This window comes from Protopterus annectens, chromosome 9.part0, assembly GCF_019279795.1.
Source record: "Protopterus annectens isolate FY-2018-M chromosome 9.part0, PAN1.0, whole genome shotgun sequence".
Taxonomy (NCBI): Eukaryota; Metazoa; Chordata; order Ceratodontiformes; family Protopteridae; genus Protopterus; species Protopterus annectens.
In genome coordinates this window covers 8,921,727-8,944,534 of record NC_056743.1, presented here as the reverse complement: position 1 = coordinate 8,944,534, position 22,808 = coordinate 8,921,727, and the positions used below count along the sequence as shown (strand labels likewise).

The 22,808-nt window shown below is 40.0% G+C and overlaps 1 protein-coding gene across 2 annotated transcripts in view; it reads left to right on the top strand.

Annotated features, from left to right (window-relative positions):
- ARHGAP1 (Rho GTPase activating protein 1) overlaps positions 1-22,808 on the top strand; it is a 1,661,218-nt gene that overhangs the window by 879,470 nt on the left and 758,940 nt on the right. For both annotated transcript variants that reach the window (XM_044082524.1, XM_044082525.1), the window contains one exon: positions 14,711-14,797. In XM_044082524.1, coding sequence (XP_043938459.1) covers positions 14,711-14,797 — 87 coding nt within the window. The remainder of the gene's footprint in view (positions 1-14,710; positions 14,798-22,808) is intronic.

Below are 22,808 nucleotides of genomic sequence, written 5' to 3'. Positions count from 1 at the left end.
TCTCCTCAGGCACTGGGACCAAGTAGTCCAGCTGCTTCTGAATTTAGGAATATCAGTAAATCTTCCAAAATGTCAGGTGAACCTAGCACAGAGTAGGATGCCACCTAGACACGGAATTTCAGGTAGTCAGCCTTCCCCAGTACAGGGTTTTGTCCCTTTGTCTTTCTTAAGGTCTTCAAGTTGTACATCAGCTAACACCACCAGTGAGGTTAACACTTAGAACTCTTAGGTCTCATAGTATCTACAATTCTAATGATTCCCTTAGCCAGATATTATATGAGGGTACTGCAATGGACCTTAGCATTATAGTGGTCTCAATCTACTAACCCCCTGCATTCAAATATCTGAAGTACATAGGTATGAAAAAAAAAACACATTGCTTGGTGGATAACTTCCCCATGTGTAACCATGGGTCAAGCCCTTCCGGACAGGTTAACCGATTGCAACAATGACCGTGGATGCATCCCTTCTTGTGTGAGGGGGGGGGGCATTTTGAAGGGGGAATGGTCCATAGGGTTTACTATTGATATCCCAAAACTGCATACATCCACCGGTAACACGTTCGACCTGAAATGTGAAATATGGAACAGTGTAAAAGTGGCCAAGTCGAAATGGAATACATCGACACCCGTAGTTCGATGTATTTGACATATCAGGAAGTGACGTCAGTCACCCATGCTATGCAGCTTACCATACCAGGACATTCTACAGTCAATGGTACATGTATTGTAATATTTTGTAGGGGGAAAGCTCCCTGCACCCCCCCCCCCATATGGGAGGGCTGCCCAGCCCACACCCCCTGCAAATTATGTATATCAACTCTGAGATCACACTACAGTGAGGAAATTGGTTAATTCCCTGTTCAAAAAAATACACAGGCCAGCACTCATAGGCATAAGGTGCCTGAAAATAAGAATGTTTTAATAAAGCATATATAGGCAAAACAGACCGGTTTCGGCCCAAAGGTTATTAAGCCTTCCTCAGTGTAAAAGTATAAACAACAAAGACAAGCCTAATATTAGGTTATTTACCTAGCTACTTGTATGTGTTCCGCTTTTTACATAGGACAGACTTCCCGGCCAGCAATGATAAGGATATCTGAACATCTCAGCGATATCAGACTGAAAAAAATCTAGTAATGCACCATACAAACATTCTTTGACCCATTCTACAGCATATTTTAGGTTTACCATTATTGACAGGATAAGTAGGGACCGGGCTAACAAAATTGGTTGGCATGACATGTTGAACAAGAAAGAAAAAAAGTGGATTATAAAGCTGGGGAGATTATTTCCCCCGGGTCTTAATGAGCATCTATAGCCAACCAATTAGGGGGACTCTTGTTGAATCGTGTTTATTTTCATGCATATTAGGCTTGTCTTTGTTGTTTATACTTTTACACTGAGGAAGGCTTAATAACCTTTGGGCCGAAACCGGTCTGTTTTGCCTGTATATGTTTTATTAAAACATTCTTATTTTCAGGCACCTTATGCCTATGAGTGCTGGCCTGTGTTTTTTTGTGAATGTTTGCAATTTTGGGGCCGTGCACCTGCCATACTTGCAGGAGTCTTTCATTGTAATTCCCTGTTCCTCACTGAACCTCGATCTCCGTTCACAATGCCGAACTCAGATAATCAAACTACACTACCCATTTCCTGTAGTGTAGTCGATGTTTTCTGGTTTGTCATTCTGCCCATTTAAAAAGTGCCTTTCGACTACATGCTGATCGAGTACAGGCACTTCACGAATTCAGTAGTAAACCGATCCAAGGTACATGGTTGTCAGCAGAAGCCAACCTCCACATCAACATGTTGGAGCCGAGAGTAGTCCTCCTAGTGTTGCAAGCATTTCAGGACCTCCTCAACAAGGGTGTGATCTCCATGCAGAAGGACAGTATGACTGTGATGTGGTACATCAGCAAACAAGGAGGAACCCGATCTTCTCTATATCAGCAGGCCATGAGGGTCTGGCAATGGGTGATGTCTTCACAACATTTTCTGATAGCAGTGCACATCCCAGGTTCCTCCAGTGTACTCACAGACAAATTGAGCAGGACAGTGTTGATGCCTCACAAGTGGTCCCTCAGTATAACAGTGACACAAGCAATTTTCAGTCACTGGGTCCAAACTTGCTGCAACCTCTCCATGTCCTATCTCAACAATACATACAGCAGGTATTTTGACCTGATCCCCCTCCACAAGAACAGTCGCAGAGGGACACTTTAGTCAACAGTTGGACCCGGGTCTCCTGTATGCCTTTCTGCCATTCCCACTTTACCACTAATGAACAAATTCATACACAAAACAAGACAGTGTAAGGCCAGGGTGATCCTCATTGCTCCCTTTTGGCCCTGAACAACATGATTTCCCTACCTGTAGCCTCAACTTGTACATCCTCCATTGATGTTGGATCATTATCCAGATCTACTTACCCAACTGGACTGCCTCCTCCAGACCAGGAGTCCATGAAATTATCCACATGGTTCCTCCAATTTTAACCATTACCAGAGATGCCAGACTTCCCCCTGCAGTAATCAACATTCTCTCTGCTTCACAGAAACCGTCGGTTAGGAATATTTATCACAGTTAATGGAGAAAGTTTTCCATCTGGGTCTACTCCAAAGACCTGGATCCTTTTTCAGCACCAGTTTGTTTTGTACGTGAATCTCTGTCTGATCTTTCTGACACAGGTTCCAGTTTGCCACCTTCAAGGTTCAATTGTCTGCAATTTCCAATTTTCATAACGGCATGTTGGTAGCGTATCTAAAAATTTCAAAATCCTTCCTCAAAGGTGCTTTTATACTGAGACCTGCCATTGAGTTCCTGCACCTCCATGGGACATCAGCATTATGCTACAAACTTTAACTCAAGCTCCTTTTGAGACTGCTACCTCTGCGGACCTAACATTTCTCACGTGGAAAACATTCTTAGTGGCAGTAACATCAGCCAGATGAATCTTGGAACTTTAAGCCCCCTTATCGAATGTTCCATGTAGATAGTTTCCTGTAGAACTAACGTGTATTTTATTCCTAAGGTAGCATGTGAAACTAACTTAAATTAATCAATATATTTACCATTTTTTTCCAAGGTACTCAAACAAAGGAGAATACTTATTACATCTTAGATGTATACAAACGACTCAGATTCTTTGTCCGCAGGACAAAACATTTCAGAAAGGTCAATTAATTGTTCATTTCCTTTTCCAAGCCAAAATTGAGGAAGGCAGTTTCTAAAGTTACCTTATCCAGATGGCTCTCGGAGTGCATTTCCTTTGTATATAATAAAAATGTACCCTTGCCAGGTAAACCAAAAGCACATTCAACCAGAACAGTCTCTACTCCTTCAGCCTTTAACAGAGGATTATCCATTGACAACATTTGTGCCGTGGCCACCTGAGCAGTGGTGCATACCTTTGTGTCCAACTATAAGCTGGACACTCAATCCAGATCACATTCCTCCTTTGGTTCCACCATACTCAAAAATGTCCTTCCTTGATACAACCTAGCTTTACAGCTTGGGATTCTGTCCCAGTATGTTTGAACAGACAAAAATACACAACATTGGATAAGAAAGTTATGTACTTAACCTTAATGTTAGATCCATGTTGTCTAATTTTCATATGCTTCAAATTCTCTCCCGCCTACCCCCTTCCAAATTATCACCTGTGGTTTCAAGATCATTGACTGGATGTTATCCCCTGTCTGTGCACAGTCGTCTGAGACTATACCTCAACATTTTCAGATTGTCTAATTTTAGGCATTCTCTTGGGAGGGGGCCCCTTAGGTGGTATTTTTCTCATATATTACAGAATAAGGGGGGGACAGACTTGATATGAGTCATCTGAGGTAGAGCCAAGGGAATTATGGGTAAGGGAGGAGTCAGAATTGTGCATCTGATAAAGCTTCAAAATCAGCGCCAAGGTCAGATCCAGTCGGATCCGACAATCCACATGTTTGAAGCAGACAAAAATCAGACACCATGGATTTTACTTTTAATCTGATGTTGTCAGTCTTCATTTATCCTTGACCTTTGGGACACTGTTCTGATCCTTGGAACCAGCTCACACAAGCCAAAAACTCTCTAGCTAAGGGTCTACCCACAGTACCCCTCTCCAGATTACTCCAGATCTTGTTTGCTGCTCTTCTTGCATGTCAGCCAGATTCTCTTGCAGCCAAGTGAAATTTTCATAGTTTTTTTCCTAGTATTACTTGTTTAATCTTACAGATATGTTATTTATCTGTACTTTTACCAACCTTGGTTTTCCTTCTGGTTTTCTCACAGTTTTCTTTGGCGAGTAAGTGTGCTTTTTACCTTACAATACTCTTTCTCTACTATCGTTGGTAGTACCTCTCTCTCTGTCTATCTCTCTCTCTCTCTACCTGTTTAGGCAATTTTGGACTACCATTGTTGGTTGTTTTCTTTTTCTTCTGTGTGCATCTGTATGTGATTGCTGCCTGTTGACCTTTCATTTTTTTTGTGCCTGTCAACATGGCAGATCATTCAGAAGGAACTACTGGCTTTAAACAGTGCCAGGATTGTGGACGTGGATATCCAGTTCCGATGGGCATCCTTCCTGCATGTATTGTTTAGGCCCGACTCATCTTTCACTAGACTGTACTATTTGCCAGGCACTCAGTAACCGGGCCTTAGTCAAAAGGAAAAATAAATTAATATTGAAAGGCCTAATTAAGTCCTGTTTTGAAGAGGCTCTATCCAAGTCTGATACATCCCACTCTAAATCTGATCTTGGACTTAAGAAAAGTCACTTGGTGCTGATGTCTTCAACAGCTCTGGCAGCAAAAAAACATAAGCCTTCCACTCCCACTACTTCAGCGTAACCGAAGGCTAAAGTCAGTAAACTGTCGGAACCGACTACCTTGGCACTGTCTAATTTGACACCACAGACCTCGGTGCCAGTCGCATTATTACTAACATCTTCATCTTCCCTGTTGGTACTGACTCCACCTACACTTCCATAAATATTGAACTCTCCATCAGTGCCGAAAACAAACATAATTACTGCACCGAGGACAAGGTATTCACCCTCTATTGACCCCTTTGTGGGGCAGCTGCCAAGTCCTTTTCTGGACAAACTAGAATCACCCTCAGTCTTATCTTTCCATTCTTCCAGGAGTCTAACTGAAGTCGGCCTTGTGAGGCTGGTGGTTCAGCTGCTAGTGGCCAGTGATCTTTCTGTCTCTTGCCAGACCCCTCTCCCTTCTGGATAAATGCACATTTTGTCCACCTAGTAAATACATATGCTTTAATACATACATCTCAACAAATGCTTGTCTTTAATGATATCTATGCTAGAAGCAGCTCAAGAAATACTGTCATATTGACCCAAAGCCCTGCATGTGTTGATGTAGTCTTCTCTTGTTAAAATAGTATTATTATTTTTTATTTTATTTTAACCTTCTAGATTTTAGCACTGACTTCACTGGAACACTATCATTCAAACCCAAACCTCTTTGTGCTCCTAAACGCAAAATCCATTTTACTTCCTTTTTTTTAGTAGTATTGACTATGTCCCCCTTCCTATTGCTGACATTCTGAATGTGTAAAACCTGAAACAAAAATATGTGGTCATCCCCAGGACTCCACCAAATCTTCCTCCTCTAACCTCATGTGAGGGCTTAGAGCTTACAGTTCTGATCCCTCTGCTTTCAACTGCTTGCAACTTTTGCAGTCCTTTGGTGCTTGCCCATCTACTTCTTGAGTGACCCCTCCTGCTCACAATCTTATTAAATTGATTGTGCAGCAGGATTGGAAGGCTACTGACTCCATAGAGTCACTTCCCCAGAGACCAGACAAAATACTGTCAGCCCCAGAAGATCACCCAGCATTGGGATAAGGGTTTAGCAGTAGATGTGGTGGTGGTGGCAGTGGCCACCTAAAAAGAACTAGCTAAAGAGAGTTCTACTGTGCATAGCCTTAATCAAGAGTCCAGGGCGATGGACCAATTTGGAAAGCGGGTGTATGCATCATCGACCTTCACCTTAAGATCTTTGAATATTATGGCACATTTCACTAGGCTCCAGAGGGATCTGATCAGAGAGTTGTCAGATACTGTAGCAGGAGCTGTGTCTGAGGAGGTCCATTATAAAGTGGCCTTCCAGCTAGCCACCCTGAAGTCTATTTCCAACTCATCCATGAGGCTCATTACACATGCAGCCGATGCGACAACTAGGGCAATGGGTTCAGGCATTGCCATAAGGTGTTGCACCTGGATGTGCTTGTGTGAGTTTGCGAAGCCATTTAAGTCTTCCTTCTTCAATGCTTCTTTTGACGGATCTTCCTTATTCGACCCCAAAGTCAAAGAAACTCTAGCCAGGTGTGAGAAAGATGGAAAGATCCTATATGCAGTGAGCATCCTTTTGTCTGCTCCCCAATGGTCCTACTCTAGGAATCAGAGGAGTGTGAAGAAATCCCAAGGGCCTTTTCAGGGCACACATGGTGGTGGCTCCCCTCGGGGCAGAGGGAGGGAGCTCTAATGGAAGATGCCAACACTATGACAGAGGTGACTCACAAAATCAGGTTTCCAGAGATTCTTTCTCTGGACAGTCCTACCCACGCTGCTAAAAGGGTGCCTGATTACTTACCTCTGAAAGCAGTCGGGGAAGATCTTCTCTGCAGTCAAGGCCTGGCAGCTAATAACTTCAGATACTTGGGTGCAGAAGATCATCGCCAGAAGTTACCATATTCCCTTCATTCTTTTACCAAGATCAAAACGAAAAATCCCTGATGTTCCACCCAGTCAGAGGAATCGAGCACCTTTAGAGATTCAACAGCTGCTAGAAAAAAGTCATCCAAGAAGTCCCACCAGACCAGATAGGATCGAGATTTTACTCTAGGTTCTTTTTGGTACCAAAAAAGATAGGGGACTTGAGACCAATTTTGGATCTCAGCCTTCTGAACAAATTTGATCAGCAAGCAAAATTCTGGATAATCATGGATCAGTCTGTACTTCCCTTTTTAGAGGAAAATGATTGGATGTGCTCTGTAGATCTTCAGGATGCGTATTACCACATAAAATGGACAAATGCTCCAGAAGGTTCCTCCGCTTTCAGCTAGGAGCCAGTCATTTTCAGTTCAGTGTATTGCCCTTAGGCCTCGCCACAGCCCCTAGGGTGATCAACAAGTGTTTGCCAGCAGTTACAGCTCACTTGAGACTGCACAGATTCCAGGTGTTTCCTTATCTAGATGACTGGCTCATCACCGCTCCCACCAGGCATCTACTGCATCAAGCAACAGATTTCATTTTGCACCTGTTTGCTTGTCTGTGCATTACAGTGAATCAGTCAAAATCTCAGCTAAGTCCCACTCAAGATCTAGAGTTCATACGGGTTTGTCTGAATACTTTCTCTTGTGTAGCTTCCCTTCCTCTTCACAGGCTACAGAAGATAAAATCTCAAGTCCAAGCCATTCTCTCCAGTGACATGGCTCCTGCACTTTTAGTCCTTCGAGCTTTAGGGTCCATGGCAGCAACCATTTCCCTAGTTACACTAGCAGGATTTTACATGGGGCTGCTACATTGGCTACTGGCATCCCAATGGTCCATCCTATCCCATACAGTGATGCATCCAATTTTACTCACCAGTCATTACAAGAAGGACTTATCCTGGTGGATGGAATCTGAGGAAATTCTTTTAGGCCGTCCCTTTGTTCCATCTAGGCCATAGTGATCACGGACACCTCCCAGATGGGGTGGGGGGCATTATCTGGGAAGAGCAGTCCAAGGTGCTTGGTCCCCAATAGAAGCCAATCTGCATATCGGTGTTTTGGAACTGAGCACAGTGCTGTTGATGTTGCAAGCCTTCCAATATGTCCTTCCTCTAGGAACAATTGCAGTACAATCAGACAATGTCAGTAGTATGGTGCATCAACAAACAGGGTGGAACCAAGACTTACCCACATGTCGAGAAGCTCTCAGAGTGTGGCAATGGGTGATATTCTTCAACCATTTTCTAATAGCAACACACATCCCGGGGAGCTCGAACATGATACCGGACAAACTGAGCAGATGCATTCTCCTGGCTAATGAGTGGTGTTTCAATCCTAGATTGATGAAAAGAGATTTTGCATCACTGGGGCCAGCCTTGCTGCATCCTCTTTGTATCACCCCTATGTGAAGATTGGGGAAAGATGGGCGAAGGCTGCCAGCCTAGTCAAATAGAATTTGATACATAATTCTATCATTTGTATAAATAAATGTAAAATACAGGCTTGTGTTCTTAAATGAAAGAAAACACTGTAAAATGTGAACTTCAAGATTGTTGCAACATTGCAATCTGCTGTAAGGAAAACCAAGCCAAGCATTTCAAATGTTCTTTGAAGTTACAGTTACCTAAACAGTGGTGCCGACGGGTCTAGCTGAATGCATTCTTTGTATTGTCTTAACTTAAGGAATAATTGTTAGAGTATACATGTGAAATGTCTTTTATTGTTGTAGTTTCCTGAGCAGGTGTTAGCTTGCTAAATAATGCAGTTTGTTTGCCTGGGAACTCCAGACTAAGTGTCAAAATGATGTAATTTGGGAGGGCCTTAGCAGAGTTGTTTGTTAGTACGTTTAAAAAAATATTGTTCGGTGAGAGACTGGAAACATTTTGTCTTGAACCATCAACCCCAGCACTGCTTATGCTCTTTATGTATGTAAGTAGGATTATAGCACTGTGTTTTCTCTTAAGAATAGCTAAAGATTAGAACGTTAGATTGTGTTTTTCTTTGACATCAGACCTGTCATACTCTATTGTTTTAAGGTTCTGTGTGATCTCTGAACTCTTAGATATCTCTGTGGTGTAGTAGTATTGTCTTGTGTTTCTGATTATTTATTATTAAATATTTTAAAACCTTTATCTGTGGCTGGTTTGTGTAGAGACAAAGTAGGCTCTAGAGTACATTGCATATTTATAGACTTTACTGTAATAGGCCACTCTAATAAGCCTTAGACTGTATAGTCACATTACCAATTGGATAATAATATTGCACAGTAATAATTGGACACCCTTTCAAGGGCCGTTGGGTAGCTGATAATTGTTAGCTAGCGGTGGCAGAAATTACTACCATATAGTCTGGGTAAAGGGGCACAGCTGGAGAATCTGTGTCAGCGTTTCCCAGGAGTGTCTGTAAAGTTGTATAAATACTTATCTCAATGTGTGGGTGTGTGTCAGCTACCTGGGCAGGGGACACGAAGCACTGGTGGGACAGAGAGGGTACTGGAGGTTAGCTTGCCAGCTAGGCTGAGATCTGGACCCTATAGCTGTGCCAGTAGGGAGTCTTATTGGGGACCTGGAGAGCAAGGGAGCAACCAGCCCCAGACTGACTGTGATCTCTGTGTGCACTTAAGGGAAATTGTACTTTACTGTATGTGTTTGTTATCCTTTCCTCTTCCATGAGACAATCTCCCTGGTGTTAGTGGTGCGGATTGAGGCTCCTTGATTGCTGGGCCAGGGCACGTTCCTCACTCCCTAAACAACAGGTGTAGCTGCTACTTTGCCCTAATTCCCTGTCATGGGGAATCTCTGAGAGATGCTATCCTTCATGATTGGCCCTCAGGACTACACTATGCCTTTCCCCCTTCCCACTGATTCCTCTCTTCTTAAAGAAAACCAGCAGGTTGAGAAGCAAGGTGATCCTCATTGCATCCCTCCTGCTTTGACAAGTCTGGTTCTCCTTTCTGTGGCCTCATCTAATTCACCATCCATGGATTCTGGACCCATTTCTGGGTCTTCTGTCTCATCTGCAGGGACTGGTGCTCCCCAGTCTTCAGAGCCTCAAGCTTTCAACTTGGCTCCTCCAGTTCCATTAGTCACCAGGCAAAAAAATTGTCTTCCTCAGTCCAAAACATTCTACTGGCTTCCCATAGATCTTCCACCAGGAAACTTTACCACAGCAAGTGGAAAAGATTTTGTATTTGGGAGTACAATAATGGTCTTAACCACTTTTCCGCACCAGTTGAAAAGGTATTGGAGTTTTTAGCTATCATTTTCAGTCAAGGAGTATCTGCTTCTACTGTTTAGGTCCAACTAGCTGCTATTTCCAGTTTCCACAATGCCTTCGAAGACTATTCACTAATTTCCCATAGGTTGTGTAAAGTGTTCATGAAGGGAGCCTTGCAATTGAAACCTCCATTTAAAGATCCTCTAGCTCCTTGGGATCTGACTTTAGTTTTGCAGTCTTTGGAACTTTTCCACATTGAACCGGCGGCTACATGTCACTTAAAGTTTCTTTCATGGAAGACCATTTTTCTGATAGCCATTACCTCCACCAGAAGGATTTCCGAAATACAAGCACCATCTTCAAAACCCCCATATTTGATTTTTTATAAGAATAGGGCCTCTCTAAGAACCAAACCATCCTTTCTCCCTAAGCTTGTCTCAGAAACTAATATAAATCAAACTTGCCTGTTTTCTTTCCAAATTTTTCCAACAAAGGTGAATATTGCTTACATTTACTAGATGTTCACAGACAATTACATTTCTACCTCAGCAGAACTAAAGAATTTAGAAAATCGGATCAGTTATTTATCACCTTTTACAGTCCATCCCTGGGGAAATCTGTCTCAAAAGTTACCTTGTCAAGGTGATTAAGAGACTGTATTACGTTCATATACAATGAAAAGAATCTCCAATTAGCAGCGCCAGTGAGAGTACATTCTACTAGGGCAATAGCCACGTCTGCTGTTTTCCATTCCAGTACTTCCATGGATGATGTATGCACAGCAGCAACATGGTCTAATCTGGGTACCTTTGTCACTCATTACAAATTGGATCTGGTCTCCAGGGGAAGAGCATCCTTTTGCTCAATGGTTCTCAGGAATATCCTTCCATAAGGCCACCCATGATCTAAAGTAGCTGAACAAACCTACATATCCACCAGACATGCTGAGTCCTATTCCCTAGTATGATAAAGAGTTTCGCTGGCAGCAGATAATGGCAGCATTATCCTTTGGAATTATACTGTTTCCTACTGATTCTTAGGTTTATGCTTGGAAAGTGCATTTCAGCAACCTGTTGGTGCATAGCAGCTGATATCAACAGAAGAAGTTTCTGCACATGAACTGGAAGGAGATGAAAATAGTTTGCAGGTCCGTAACAACATTCCAAGTCAGCTTTCACCCACAAAGTCTTTAATTCAGTACTAACAATTATACAGTAATGTGGTACATAAACAGATCCATCCAACTAAGGAAAAAGTCTCTTCAGACAGGGTAGAGGGGGCATCACCACTCATTTTCGTCTCTTACCAGCTCACAGTCAAGGTTTACAGTGTTGTTAGTAGATGTTGTAAGCAGGAAAATAAGTCTGACACATGAATGAAACTGTGGTATCTTCCAGCAGTAGACGTCGTGTGAGAATGTTTTGCTCCATCATTCTACATATGGCAGTTTGTAAAGTTTATGCTTTCTTTTTCCCATGTACTCAAACATTAATGCATGCCTTTACTCATTTTCTAGAAGGTACTGTTTAGAGTGAAACAAGACAAACATTCTAAATTTACTAGCTCCCTCTTGACAAAAACAACCATGGTGATCACTGCTAATGTGTCTTATCAGTCTTCCACATGGCCATTACCCTACACAAGTCATTACTTACAGGATAGTAAGACAGAATTTTGCATTTCACTCTGAAAGATCTGACTCTATTAGCCTGGAGGATAAAATTTTGATTCCTAACAGTAATTCCTTTCCATTAAATTTCCAAGTATTTTAAAAGAAGCTTGGAGACCTAGTTTTAATACTCAAAAGGGGAAGTGATTTGTTTCCTGGAAGATGTAATAAGTTTTATATCCCTTTTTTGTTACATACAACATTTATTAGAATATCTGAGTCATTTATTTTATACAGACTTGGCTAATTATTCAGAGTTCATTTCAGTGCAGTTTCTGTCTGTATATCTTCTTTACCACAGATAGTAGAAGAATCCTTTGTTAATGTTTTCCTGACAGGAGGTTTTCAATTAAGACCACCAAGAATATGTTTGTCTCCCCCCCTTAGACCTGAAGTTAGAGTTGTAGAGAAGATTTAAAAAGTCTTTCATAGAAAGCTCTTTTTGTAATTGATCTTACTTCTGATAGAAGGATGTCTGAAATCCAAGCTCTCATATTTTCATCATTTTACTTGGTATTTTAGAATGGAAGGGTGTCATTGAAGGCAGATCTCTTTCATGCCAAAGGTTTTGTCAACAGTAATTCTTAAGCAGGTTGTAACCAGTGTTTTACCCAAACTAGCAGAATGAATTGAAGCATCCCTCCTTTACACTGGATGTTCACAGATAACTCTGGTATTACACTAAAAGAGCTGCTGTATTCTGAGAACCTGATCAGTGTTTGCCTCAGTGAAGAAAAAGAAATGAAGCCAGTTAGGACTTAATGGTCAGTAAGGAGACTCTATTTAAATGGCTTACCCACAGTATTGCCTTTTGATATGACAAATATAGTAAACCTCTATAAGCCGCATTAATAGCACATTCCACTAAGGTAGCAGCTGTTTCAGTCATATTTCAAAAACATTTCTACAACAGATATTTTAGAAGTTGCTGTATGGACTGCTGTAGACACCTTCACCAAACACTACAAGTTGAAAGTATGGCCCAGTGAAAGGACATGTTTTGGCATGACTGTTACAAGGGATCCTGTAGTTGTCCACCTTAAATGGATATATAAGTACTGTTTGATAAGTTTAATAATCTACCTTAAGGTTATAATTTGTTGTTACAGTCACCCTGCCCAAGGAGACAGAATAATTGGATGTTACTTATTTACTACAACTGTAGGTAGCCCTTTGTTAAATCAATAACTGTATTCTCTGTCATTCTCCCTAGGAGTATTGTGCATCGTTTTACTGTAATTGTTTTATTAAGGTGTTAAAATTGAGTATGCTTATGTTTTTGTGCTTAGGACTATGCCTTACAGTTGTACTTTGCTGTGAGATACACAGGGGGTTTGAAGAACAGAAGAAAGTTTTTAGTAGTGCTGGATGTGTATTAGGACCTTGCATACCAGCAGGCATTCTTTGAAATGCTAGTATGAGACTAAAAGAGTAGACCTTTTTAGGGTTTTGACCACCACTGACAAAAATACAGGCTCGGAAATATGATAGTATATGTTGGGAATAAACAAATGTTATTATCGGCTGTTACAGTAACCTCTCCTTGAAGATCTGCTATAAAATAGCTTGTACAGAACTGTACTCTGGGATTACTGCATAAACTAAAATTAACATAAAACTGGTCAGTATTACAGATCAGGTTGAAGTGACTATTCCACAAAGCACCGTTTTACTGAAAAGGTCGAAGTGACTATATCACACAGCACTGTTTTACTGATAAGGTTGAAGTGACTGTATCACACAGCACCGTTTTACTGATAAGGTTGAAGTGACTATATCACACAGCACCGTTTTCCTGATAAGGTTGAAGTGACTGTATCACACAGCACCATTTGACTGATAAGGTTGAAGTGACTGTATCACACAGCACCATTTGACTGATAAGGTTGAAGTGACTGTATCACACAGCACCATTTGACTGATAAGGTTGAAGTGACTGTATCACACAGCACCATTTTACTGATAAGGTTGAAGTGACTATATCACACAGCACCATTTTACTGATAAGGTTGAAGTGACTGTATCACACAGCACCGTTTTACTGATAAGGTTGAAGTGACTATATCACACAGCACCGTTTTACTGATAAGGTTGAAGTGACTGTATCACACAGCACCGTTTGACTGATAAGGTTGAAGTGACTGTATCACACAGCACCATTTGACTGATAAGGTTGAAGTGACTATATCACACAGCACCATTTGACTGATAAGGTTGAAGTGACTATATCACACAGCACCATTTGACTGATAAGGTTGAAGTGACTATATCACACAGCACCGTTTGACTGATAAGGTTGCATTGACTATATCACACAGCGCCGTTTTACTGATAAGGTTGAAGTGACTGTATCACACAGCACCGTTTGACTGATAAGGTTGAAGTGACTGTATCACACAGCACCATTTTACTGATAAGGTTGAAGTGACTATATCACACAGCACCGTTTGACTAATAAGGTTGAAGTGACTATATCACACAGCACCATTTGACTGATAAGGTTGAAGTGACTATATCACACAGCACCGTTTGACTGATAAGTTTGAAGTGACTGTATCACACAGCACCATTTTACTGATAAGGTTGAAGTGACTGTATCACACAGCACCATTTGACTGATAAGGTTGAAGTGACTGTATCACACAGCACCATTTGACTGATAAGGTTGAAGTGACTGTATCACACAGCACCATTTGACTGATAAGGTTGAAGTGACTGTATCACACAGCACCGTTTTACTGATAAGGTTGAAGTCACTATATCACACAGCACCATGTGACTGATAAGGTTGAAGTGACTGTATCACACAGCACCATGTGACTGATAAGGTTGAAGTGACTGTATCACACGGCACTGTTTTTTTCTTGAGCCATTATCACTATCCTTCATGTTTGTATGTATTCAGCCTGCTGGTACTCGACCCTTAAAAATGCATAAATCCAGAAAAGGTAACCACCTCTAGATCTCATTATTAGAGATGTCTTTTTGAGTGTGCATGCATTTAATCTTGAATATTTGTATATTTCTATATATGTAAAGGGAAGCTTTAGGTAACTTAGCGCACACTTCTTATGCTAACCACAGCTTTTGTTTTTGTTTTTAGGTACAAAAAGAACATCAAAGCTCTGTGCATTGTTCACCCTACACTGCTGATCAAAACGTTGCTCATTCTTTTTAAACCTATTATCAGGTAAGATGGGCCACTGGATACAAGAACTGGAAGGAAGAGTTATAATATTTGCTGTTTTTGTTTTGGATGGGAAGCACTGCGACAACTCCATTAAACTATTCAGTTGTGCCCACTGATTTCTCCAGTGTTCTAACTATGATTACTTGACTTAGGACCTGGACTTATTTGCACGCTACACGTCACCTTATTAGAAATGCAATCCTTTCATGCACCATTATAATTATTATTCTAAAGCAAGCGGATAAAAATAAAGTACAACAGAACAGTACATTGTAGAAGTGCTATAACAAATGTTACACATGGAAGAAGAACAGTGTAATCTAAAGCATGTTCATACCAAGTGTGACTGTGTGATACAGTCACTTCAACCTTATCAGTTAAGTGTGAATTAATGCCGTACGTTATAGTGATTTAGGCAGCAAAGGTACTGAATTACATAAGCTGGTAAAATTAAGAGATTTATATGTGCTATTTTATGGAAAGAGGTGTCTTGTTTGGAGAGTGCCAGAAACTGATGCTTTCCATGAGAGAGAGAGAGAGAGAGGACTATTACCTTCAAATCCACTATGGATGCAGATATGGTGCTGTTATATGAACCCTGTTATTTCAGCTCTTTGTAGCACTTTAATGGACTCCATGAAGTGGGCCACAGTCAGACACAGAAGTGGATGGGAGTAGAGTTTGGGTATTAATTTAACCTGGTACACCCTGTTGCAGATTCCCAGGTATGCTACCAAAATCCAGCAAATTTGGATTTTTCTTTGGTTAGAAATGACTTTTCAAATATTTTTGTAGTCCATCCCAGGTGGGTCACTTATTTCCTGGAGTCTCGCTCTCATGCTGGGGATGTGACATAAATGTGTTGGGTGACTGGTAACATATATTTTGGAAAGTACCTTAAGATGCAAGGCTGGTGTACAGTCAGCTGGTGGGAAAGGTTGTTGTTACACAATCCTTATTTTTACTTTGATATGACACTTCACTTAAGCTACATAAACCCCAGGGAGCTTTGCTTCAGTTGATGTTGGTTGGGAAGAAAGTTTATCACCAGGTTATGGAAGTGAAAGGGACCTCCTCTATACAGGGAGTTTTCTCAGTTAATGCAAGAATTGTTTCACCAGGAAGATAAAACTGACAAGCCTGAAGCTAAGGAGTTCATGACTGCTAAATTGTCTCCCTGACAGCATGCTAATGGAGACAACTAATTGAGTTGACAGAGGGGATCAGTAGAGGGCAAGGGCTATGCCAGTGCTAAAGGAGGCTAAAAGCCTTAGTATTTTAGTCTCAAGGATGACTATGTCCACTGTAACACAAGGTGCAGCCAATGGCTTGGTAATATAGCCACAGAAACAGTGATGATAATTTTATTAATTTGCAATTTATTTACTGGGAAAATCCGATTGGGTCATAAAGCATCCTTTTTCAGCTGAGACCCTGGGAGGAAAGCTCCACAATTAACATGAAATACAAACGTGGTAAGAGAAGCAAATCACAGTGTAATATAATATAAACAGCAAAGTAAAACATTGAGTAGGAAATGATGAAATAGATGTGCGAATCTGTAACTATTACAATATGATTATCATCATAGTATGCTATCCATATATATATATATATATATATATATATATATATATATATATATATATATCTTATGTAGTTTGGAGGGTTACCTTTAAAATGTCATGGCTGACTTGTACGAACTGCATATGTGCGAAAGTATCTTTTCAGAAGTACATATTAGTGAAAGAAAAACTGCCGAACTCACAACAGTGAATGCTACCTTGCATTCACTGTTATGAATTTGGCATTTTGCGTGGAGATTGCACTGTAGTGGGGATCAGGAAATGCACCCTTTCTCTCAATGTAGTGCAATCTCGGAGTTTGTATATATAAGTAGCAGGGGGTGCAGGGTGGCTTTTCCACCTTCAAAACGTTTGTAGCAGAAACCCAGAAATGAAATTCCCTGAGTGTCGACTTGAAGTGCCAGGCTCGCAGTTCTGGGCATTTGACAGTGCCATTTCTGGCATTTCAAGTCAAACAAGTAAACAGTTGCACAAGTGTGTTGCGACGTTTTAAAGGTAAACCAGTTTGGATACAGTAATATGAGATTGGATGGCATAATTGCACGATCATTTAATACAGCCCATAGTTTGATACAGCGAGGAATAATGCAGCAAATATAAAACATCGAAGAATAAAAGTAGAGTGCATAAAAGGTGGTACATAAACATGAGGGAGGTAATAGATGAAGAAGAGAAAGGAGCAAGAGGGGACTGAAGGATTGTATGAACAATCAGGGCATTGATGTAACAGACTAGGTTTAGGATGAGAAGTAAATTGAAGCTATTTCAGGTAACAAGATGAGTTGTGTACAATGGTAAATTTGGGGGGAGGGAAAAAGAGAAAGAGTGGGTCAGAGGTAAGAGAAAGAGAGAATTTACATAGGAGAAAAGAGATTAGAGAGAGAGAGTATACATAGGAGAAAAAAAAGGAAAGTAAAAAGTAAAATGGAAAGTTAGGGAAGTGGAGAACGGAAGGAAATGGGAAGTGAAATAGATGTAATGGGGAGAGGAAAAAGAAGGATGATAGAGATTAGAAATTCATCCTGGATAGCAGCAGGAGCATATCCAGGAATTACCTAACTGTTCTTTTAATGAGCATTTGAAAGAGGGCAGGTTACAGATAATTGTGATAGTTAGGGTGTTCCAAACTTTTTCTACTGAGTAAGAGTAAAGGATTTGGCTAGAGAATTTGGTAGGTTTGGATACAGTGAGGAGTTATTTATATTCTGATCTAAGAGCTCTGTTTGGGATGTTTAGATTGAATAATTTACTAATGGCTGGACAGGCCAATGGTTTGTGGATGATGATATGAGTAGTTATGAGTTACAGATAGGAAAGATGGTTGGGAAGTTCAAGCCAATTAAGGGAATGTATTTACAGTGGTGTGTGGAGTAATTTGCATTAGAAGGAAACTTAGCAATTTTGCTGCAACAACTTGTATGCTTAATTCTTAGGGAAGACTGTAAATTGTTCACAGTTGGGACCCCATAGAGTAAAGACCGTAAACTGTAGGATTTGGCTAGATTAAATTTGGTAGCTGTGTTCAGGAAGTGTTTGTTTCTGTAGAGCATATCAAATTTTTGGTGGGTTTTCTCAATGCTACTTTGAATGTGAAGGCCAAACTTAAGATATTCATTGATAGTCACCCAAAGTAGTTCAGTATGGTGGATTAGTTCAGTTTTCATGTTATATTCATGCTGTTTTTCAGGGGAGAGGGATTTTGAAGTAAAGAGGAGGAGCTATTTTTTTGTTAAGGTTAAGAGCTGTGCTTTGGTAAGCCAGGTTTCAGTGGAAGTGAAAACTTCTGTTAGGTTATCTGTTATAAATTTGAACAAGTGTGCCTTCATCAGGAGATGTATGTACATTATTGATAATGTTAGAGTAAAGAAACATGGATGGATTTTAAAGGCATGCCTGTAGACGTGAGAAGAAATAGTGAGATGGCATCTTGCCACTTTAACGATTGCCATCTGTTCATTAGGTACCCAAAGAACCATTGAACTGAGAGAGGCGATAGACCAAGGATGGAAAGTTAATCATGAATAGTGGAAGACTGTACGAAAAGCTTTTGACAAGTCAAATAAACAGCCAATACAAGTTTGTCAGTGTCTCTTGCTTTGTTGACAGTATACATGAATATCGATAGGGCAGAAGATGTGGTGTCTGCTGGTGTGAAGTCATGTTGGGTATAGGTGATGAGATTATTTTGTAAGATGTATCAGATAAGTTGTTAATTGCATTTTTCAAAGATTTTTGAGAGGGGGGGAAGGATGGCTATAGGTGGAATGTTTATGTCAGTAAAGTTGCCACCTTTGTGCAGTGGGATAATATGAGATTTTTTCTAAATCTGGGGCATTTGATTCTGTGATAGATCTATTAATAAGAATACTAATTGGATATGGTTTGACATTTGCTGCTCGTTTTAGGTACTGTCAGGGAGGTTGTCAGCAGATGTCAAGCAAGGTTTGAGTTTAAATAACAGTTAATTTTTTATTAGGGATGTAGGAACTGGCTGAAAAGAAAAATTGGTAGGGTTAGGTAAGAGAATATTAGAGAGCTGGCACTTTTGTGAGTAATGAAAAGATGGATTGAGGAAGGGCTTAAAGAATTAGGTGGGGAAGATGGGAGTAAATAGCATGACTTTGGTATTAGTTTAGTTGTACATTCAGTGAAGTATGTGTTGAATTTTGTGGCTATTTGTATTGACAGGGTGTCTGGGTATGGGCTGGGGACATTTTTGGTTCCTGGGTTGAGTACAGAAGAGCTAGAGGATCAAAACTTGTTGGGGTTTTGTTTATTTATTTTGTGCTTGGGTATAATATAACTTTCCACCCTTATTACTTGTTTGTTGACCTGATTTGGTACGTCTGAAAATTGTAAATTTTTGTAATTTTTGTTCTTTTGCCATGTACTCTTTGCTATGTCTCTTTCTTTCATGAGGAGTTTGCAAGATTTGATGAGTTATGGGGCAGAATTATGTTTAATTTATTTTGTACAGTGTAGGGCAAGAGAGTTAAGTATGTTTGGAAATACTGCACTGCAACTTTCTACTGCTTCCTTTAGAGGAGTACTTTTTAAAATAGACCAGTTCATGGATTTTAGTCTTTGAATGAAAAGAGTATTGGATTAACTTAGGTTATGGGTAGTTTTGAATTAATATTCTTTAGTTACCTGTGAGGTAGACCTAGTGGTGTAAGCTAGTAGATGGTCACTTATGGAATTTAGAAGACTCCATGAAAATGTCAAATTAGTGGGATTAGAGACAATATCCAATCAAGCATAGATTGCTGGGTTTTATTTTTGCCATTTCTTGTTGTGGTATTGATAAGCTGAGTGAATTCACAAAGGTTAATGCTGCTAGTTGGATTGTTTGAAGAGCAGGTCTGTCAGTTGCTGTCAATGTCACCAAGTATGATAGTTTCTTTGTCTCAGAGACCCAGAAATAATTGGTTCAAGAGTAGGAATGTTGTTGTGACCTGGTGGGATATGTACCATTATAAAGCATATGCCTTTGGAGGCATTTAGTTTTAGGAATGAGATAAGAATTTCTACATCAGAGAATTTTTGGATGGTATCTGGAAAGATAGTTACTGTAAAAGTACTTGGAAAAGAGTAGGGCTGTTCCACCTCATTTCTTCTGTGGTCTATCTAGCCTAATAAAATTATAGCCTGGCAGTAGAATTTCTGTTTCTTGGGATTTAGCCAGGTTTCTGTTACAGCTATCTGCTTCATATTGATTTATCCAGGCATGGAAGCTGGAGATTTTGTTACATATGCTTCTAAAGTTTAAATTGATTATATTTATCATTTTGGAATGAGCTGAGTGGCCTTTTGGGCTACTGCACTGTGCTGTGCTTAGTGTCTGGTTGGAATCTGGGTTATGGTGGATATCTCCACACTCCTCAATGAATGACAATGATGAGTTATTTATAATCAGAGGTATATTTTAAACAGATATTCTTTTTATTTTATTGTTATTATAGAATCTGTTGGCTATTTTTGGATTTGGGAAGAAAATGAAACCAGTGGGAAATAAGCTAGGGGAGATGTTAGAGAAACTGGTAGGAAATATATAGTTTAGTGATGAGGTAGTAGTGGTGAATAGTATAAGTTAGTGTGGATATGGATGGTATATAAAAGAGGATGAGAAGGAGTAAGCTAAGGCAAAAATAAAGCAGTGTGATTGGTGTAAGGAGTAAAGATCTAGTGTAATTGAGTGGGATGAGGTTTGAACATTTATATATCTAATAAGAATGTGGTGTAAGACAGTAGAGAGAAGTAGAAGGGAGCTGGGTGGGATCAGAGAGAAAGGGAGGCTAGTGTTAAGTTAATGAGTTGTGTGTGGGGATTGGTAATTATGTATATGGGGAGGAGTAAAGAGGAGTAAAGAAGAGTATAAGTTTAGATACTTTAGGGGTGGGTTAGAATTGGGGGTAGGGTAGGGGAATGGAGTGAATCCAAGCATAGCCAGGGCTTAACAGAGAGGGTTTATATCTGCAGTAGCATGATTAGAAGAGAAACAATCACTAAAGACATTGGAAGGTAGGATGCATCTTGTAGCTTAATCAATATAGTAGGTGCTACCTTGTGAAACTCTGTAAATTGCTGTACTTGCTTTAATTGCTGACTAAGCATATACTTGTGAGAAAATAGGAGAGCAAATATATAAGAAAGTTTAAGCTCAGCACCTAGGTCAACAAATTCTTGTAAGGGTTTATTGGATTGATTGAATTGGTCTACAGTGCTTCTTATCAAGACAGGTTAATCTAGCAGACATTGTTTGATGTTGGTGGAGAAAAAGGGAGGAAGCCTCCTCTAGCTGAGTGTGCACCAAGTCCAGCCAAAAGCACTATTCAAACTAGCTGTTTTTGTACTTTTAACTTTCCATTAGGACTTTATAAATAGTGTTGTGATAATTATTTAATGCCTATTGTATGAGCAGAACAAACTGCAGATTGGAGTCTTGAGTTGTTTTATTTTCAGCTCTGTCAGGTAGCTGTATTGCGGTACACTGGGGAGTGATATCTGTCACTTTATTAGTTCTGAGTCAAAATAGAGTCAATGTCTAGAAAATAAAATATAAAAAGGGGTTGAGTTAGAATGTATGTTAGTCAAAAGGTGTATATTCAAAAGAATTTCTATTTAGTGCAGAGTTAACTTCAAACCCTCAACTGTTTCACTGATGTATCCTTCACTTAGTTAAATGAAAAGGCCTATTGTCATCAGGGTAGAGGGGTGGGATACAGATAAATAAAGGGAATATATAATCAATAAAAAGACTGCAGAAAAATAGAGAGAAAGCAGAACAAATGTAGATTTTTACTGAAAATTAAAGCAATTGCATTTAATTTCCCAAAACTGATGCTTTCTATAGTACTTAACTATAAACATTTACATTAGTCTGCAGTATGATATTATACACATAATGCCCCAGAATTATTCATTACTGGGATGTACTTCAGTATGGCATGCTTACAATTTGAGTAATCCTCATTAGGAATAACAAAGTAAATAGTAGCAACTCTATTAAATCAAACATAATGTGAAAAAAGGTATCAAACTAAGAGTAAGGTATGCTAGACAAGCTAGGCATGCTATACTTGCAAGTGTACTTTAGCAGAGATCAGTTCACAAGGATGGTAAATTCTGCATCCTATATTGATTATATTTAGGTCAAATGTTCATTTACAGCATTACTATAATACATTTTAGTGACTACTTTTAGGTCTAAAATAGTTAGTTTTCATTATTAACTCATTAGCACTTCAGTGGTATGAAATGCCACACCTCTAGCAGCCTACGTACATTTGCATCTCACAGCCTTTTCAGAAAAACAGATTTAAAATGTTAAGATAAACAAAAGTAAATATTTTGTTCATAGGTATGTACTAGGCTAATGGCCGTGGGGCCTTTACAAGCCTAGCCATAGGATTACCCTTGCATTGTGCCACCCAACCTTAGTTCCCAGTGCCTCTGTCGAGTAGAAACACTGGAGTTATCCCCAGGGTGAATTTTCCAGTTCCCATCCACTCATCAAGATTTCTCTTGAAGAGGGTCAGTGAGGTGCTCTGCTTGACATGTATGGGAAGTCTATTCCATAGCATGGGCAGTCTCTGGGTTATGAACCTGTCTCTCCAGTACGTTCTGTTGATTGTGGTAATGAGGTTGAGGTCTGTGGAGCATGTGATGCGGAAGGATTGGGATTTCTTTAGATGTAGCATTTCTAACAGAGCTGGGTCAGACATGGCTTTGTAAGTCAAGCAGAGATCGCCTCTAAGTAGGCAATATGAGACAGAGAATAGTTGAGTTTTTTAGTCTGTCCATATAGGACAAATGTTTAAGGCCTAGGATCCTCTTTGTGAGGTACTTTTGCAGCCTCTTCAGTTGTTGCAGGTGTTTAGTGAGGTACATGCCAAATGTGGCATTGTACTCGATGATTGGCCTAA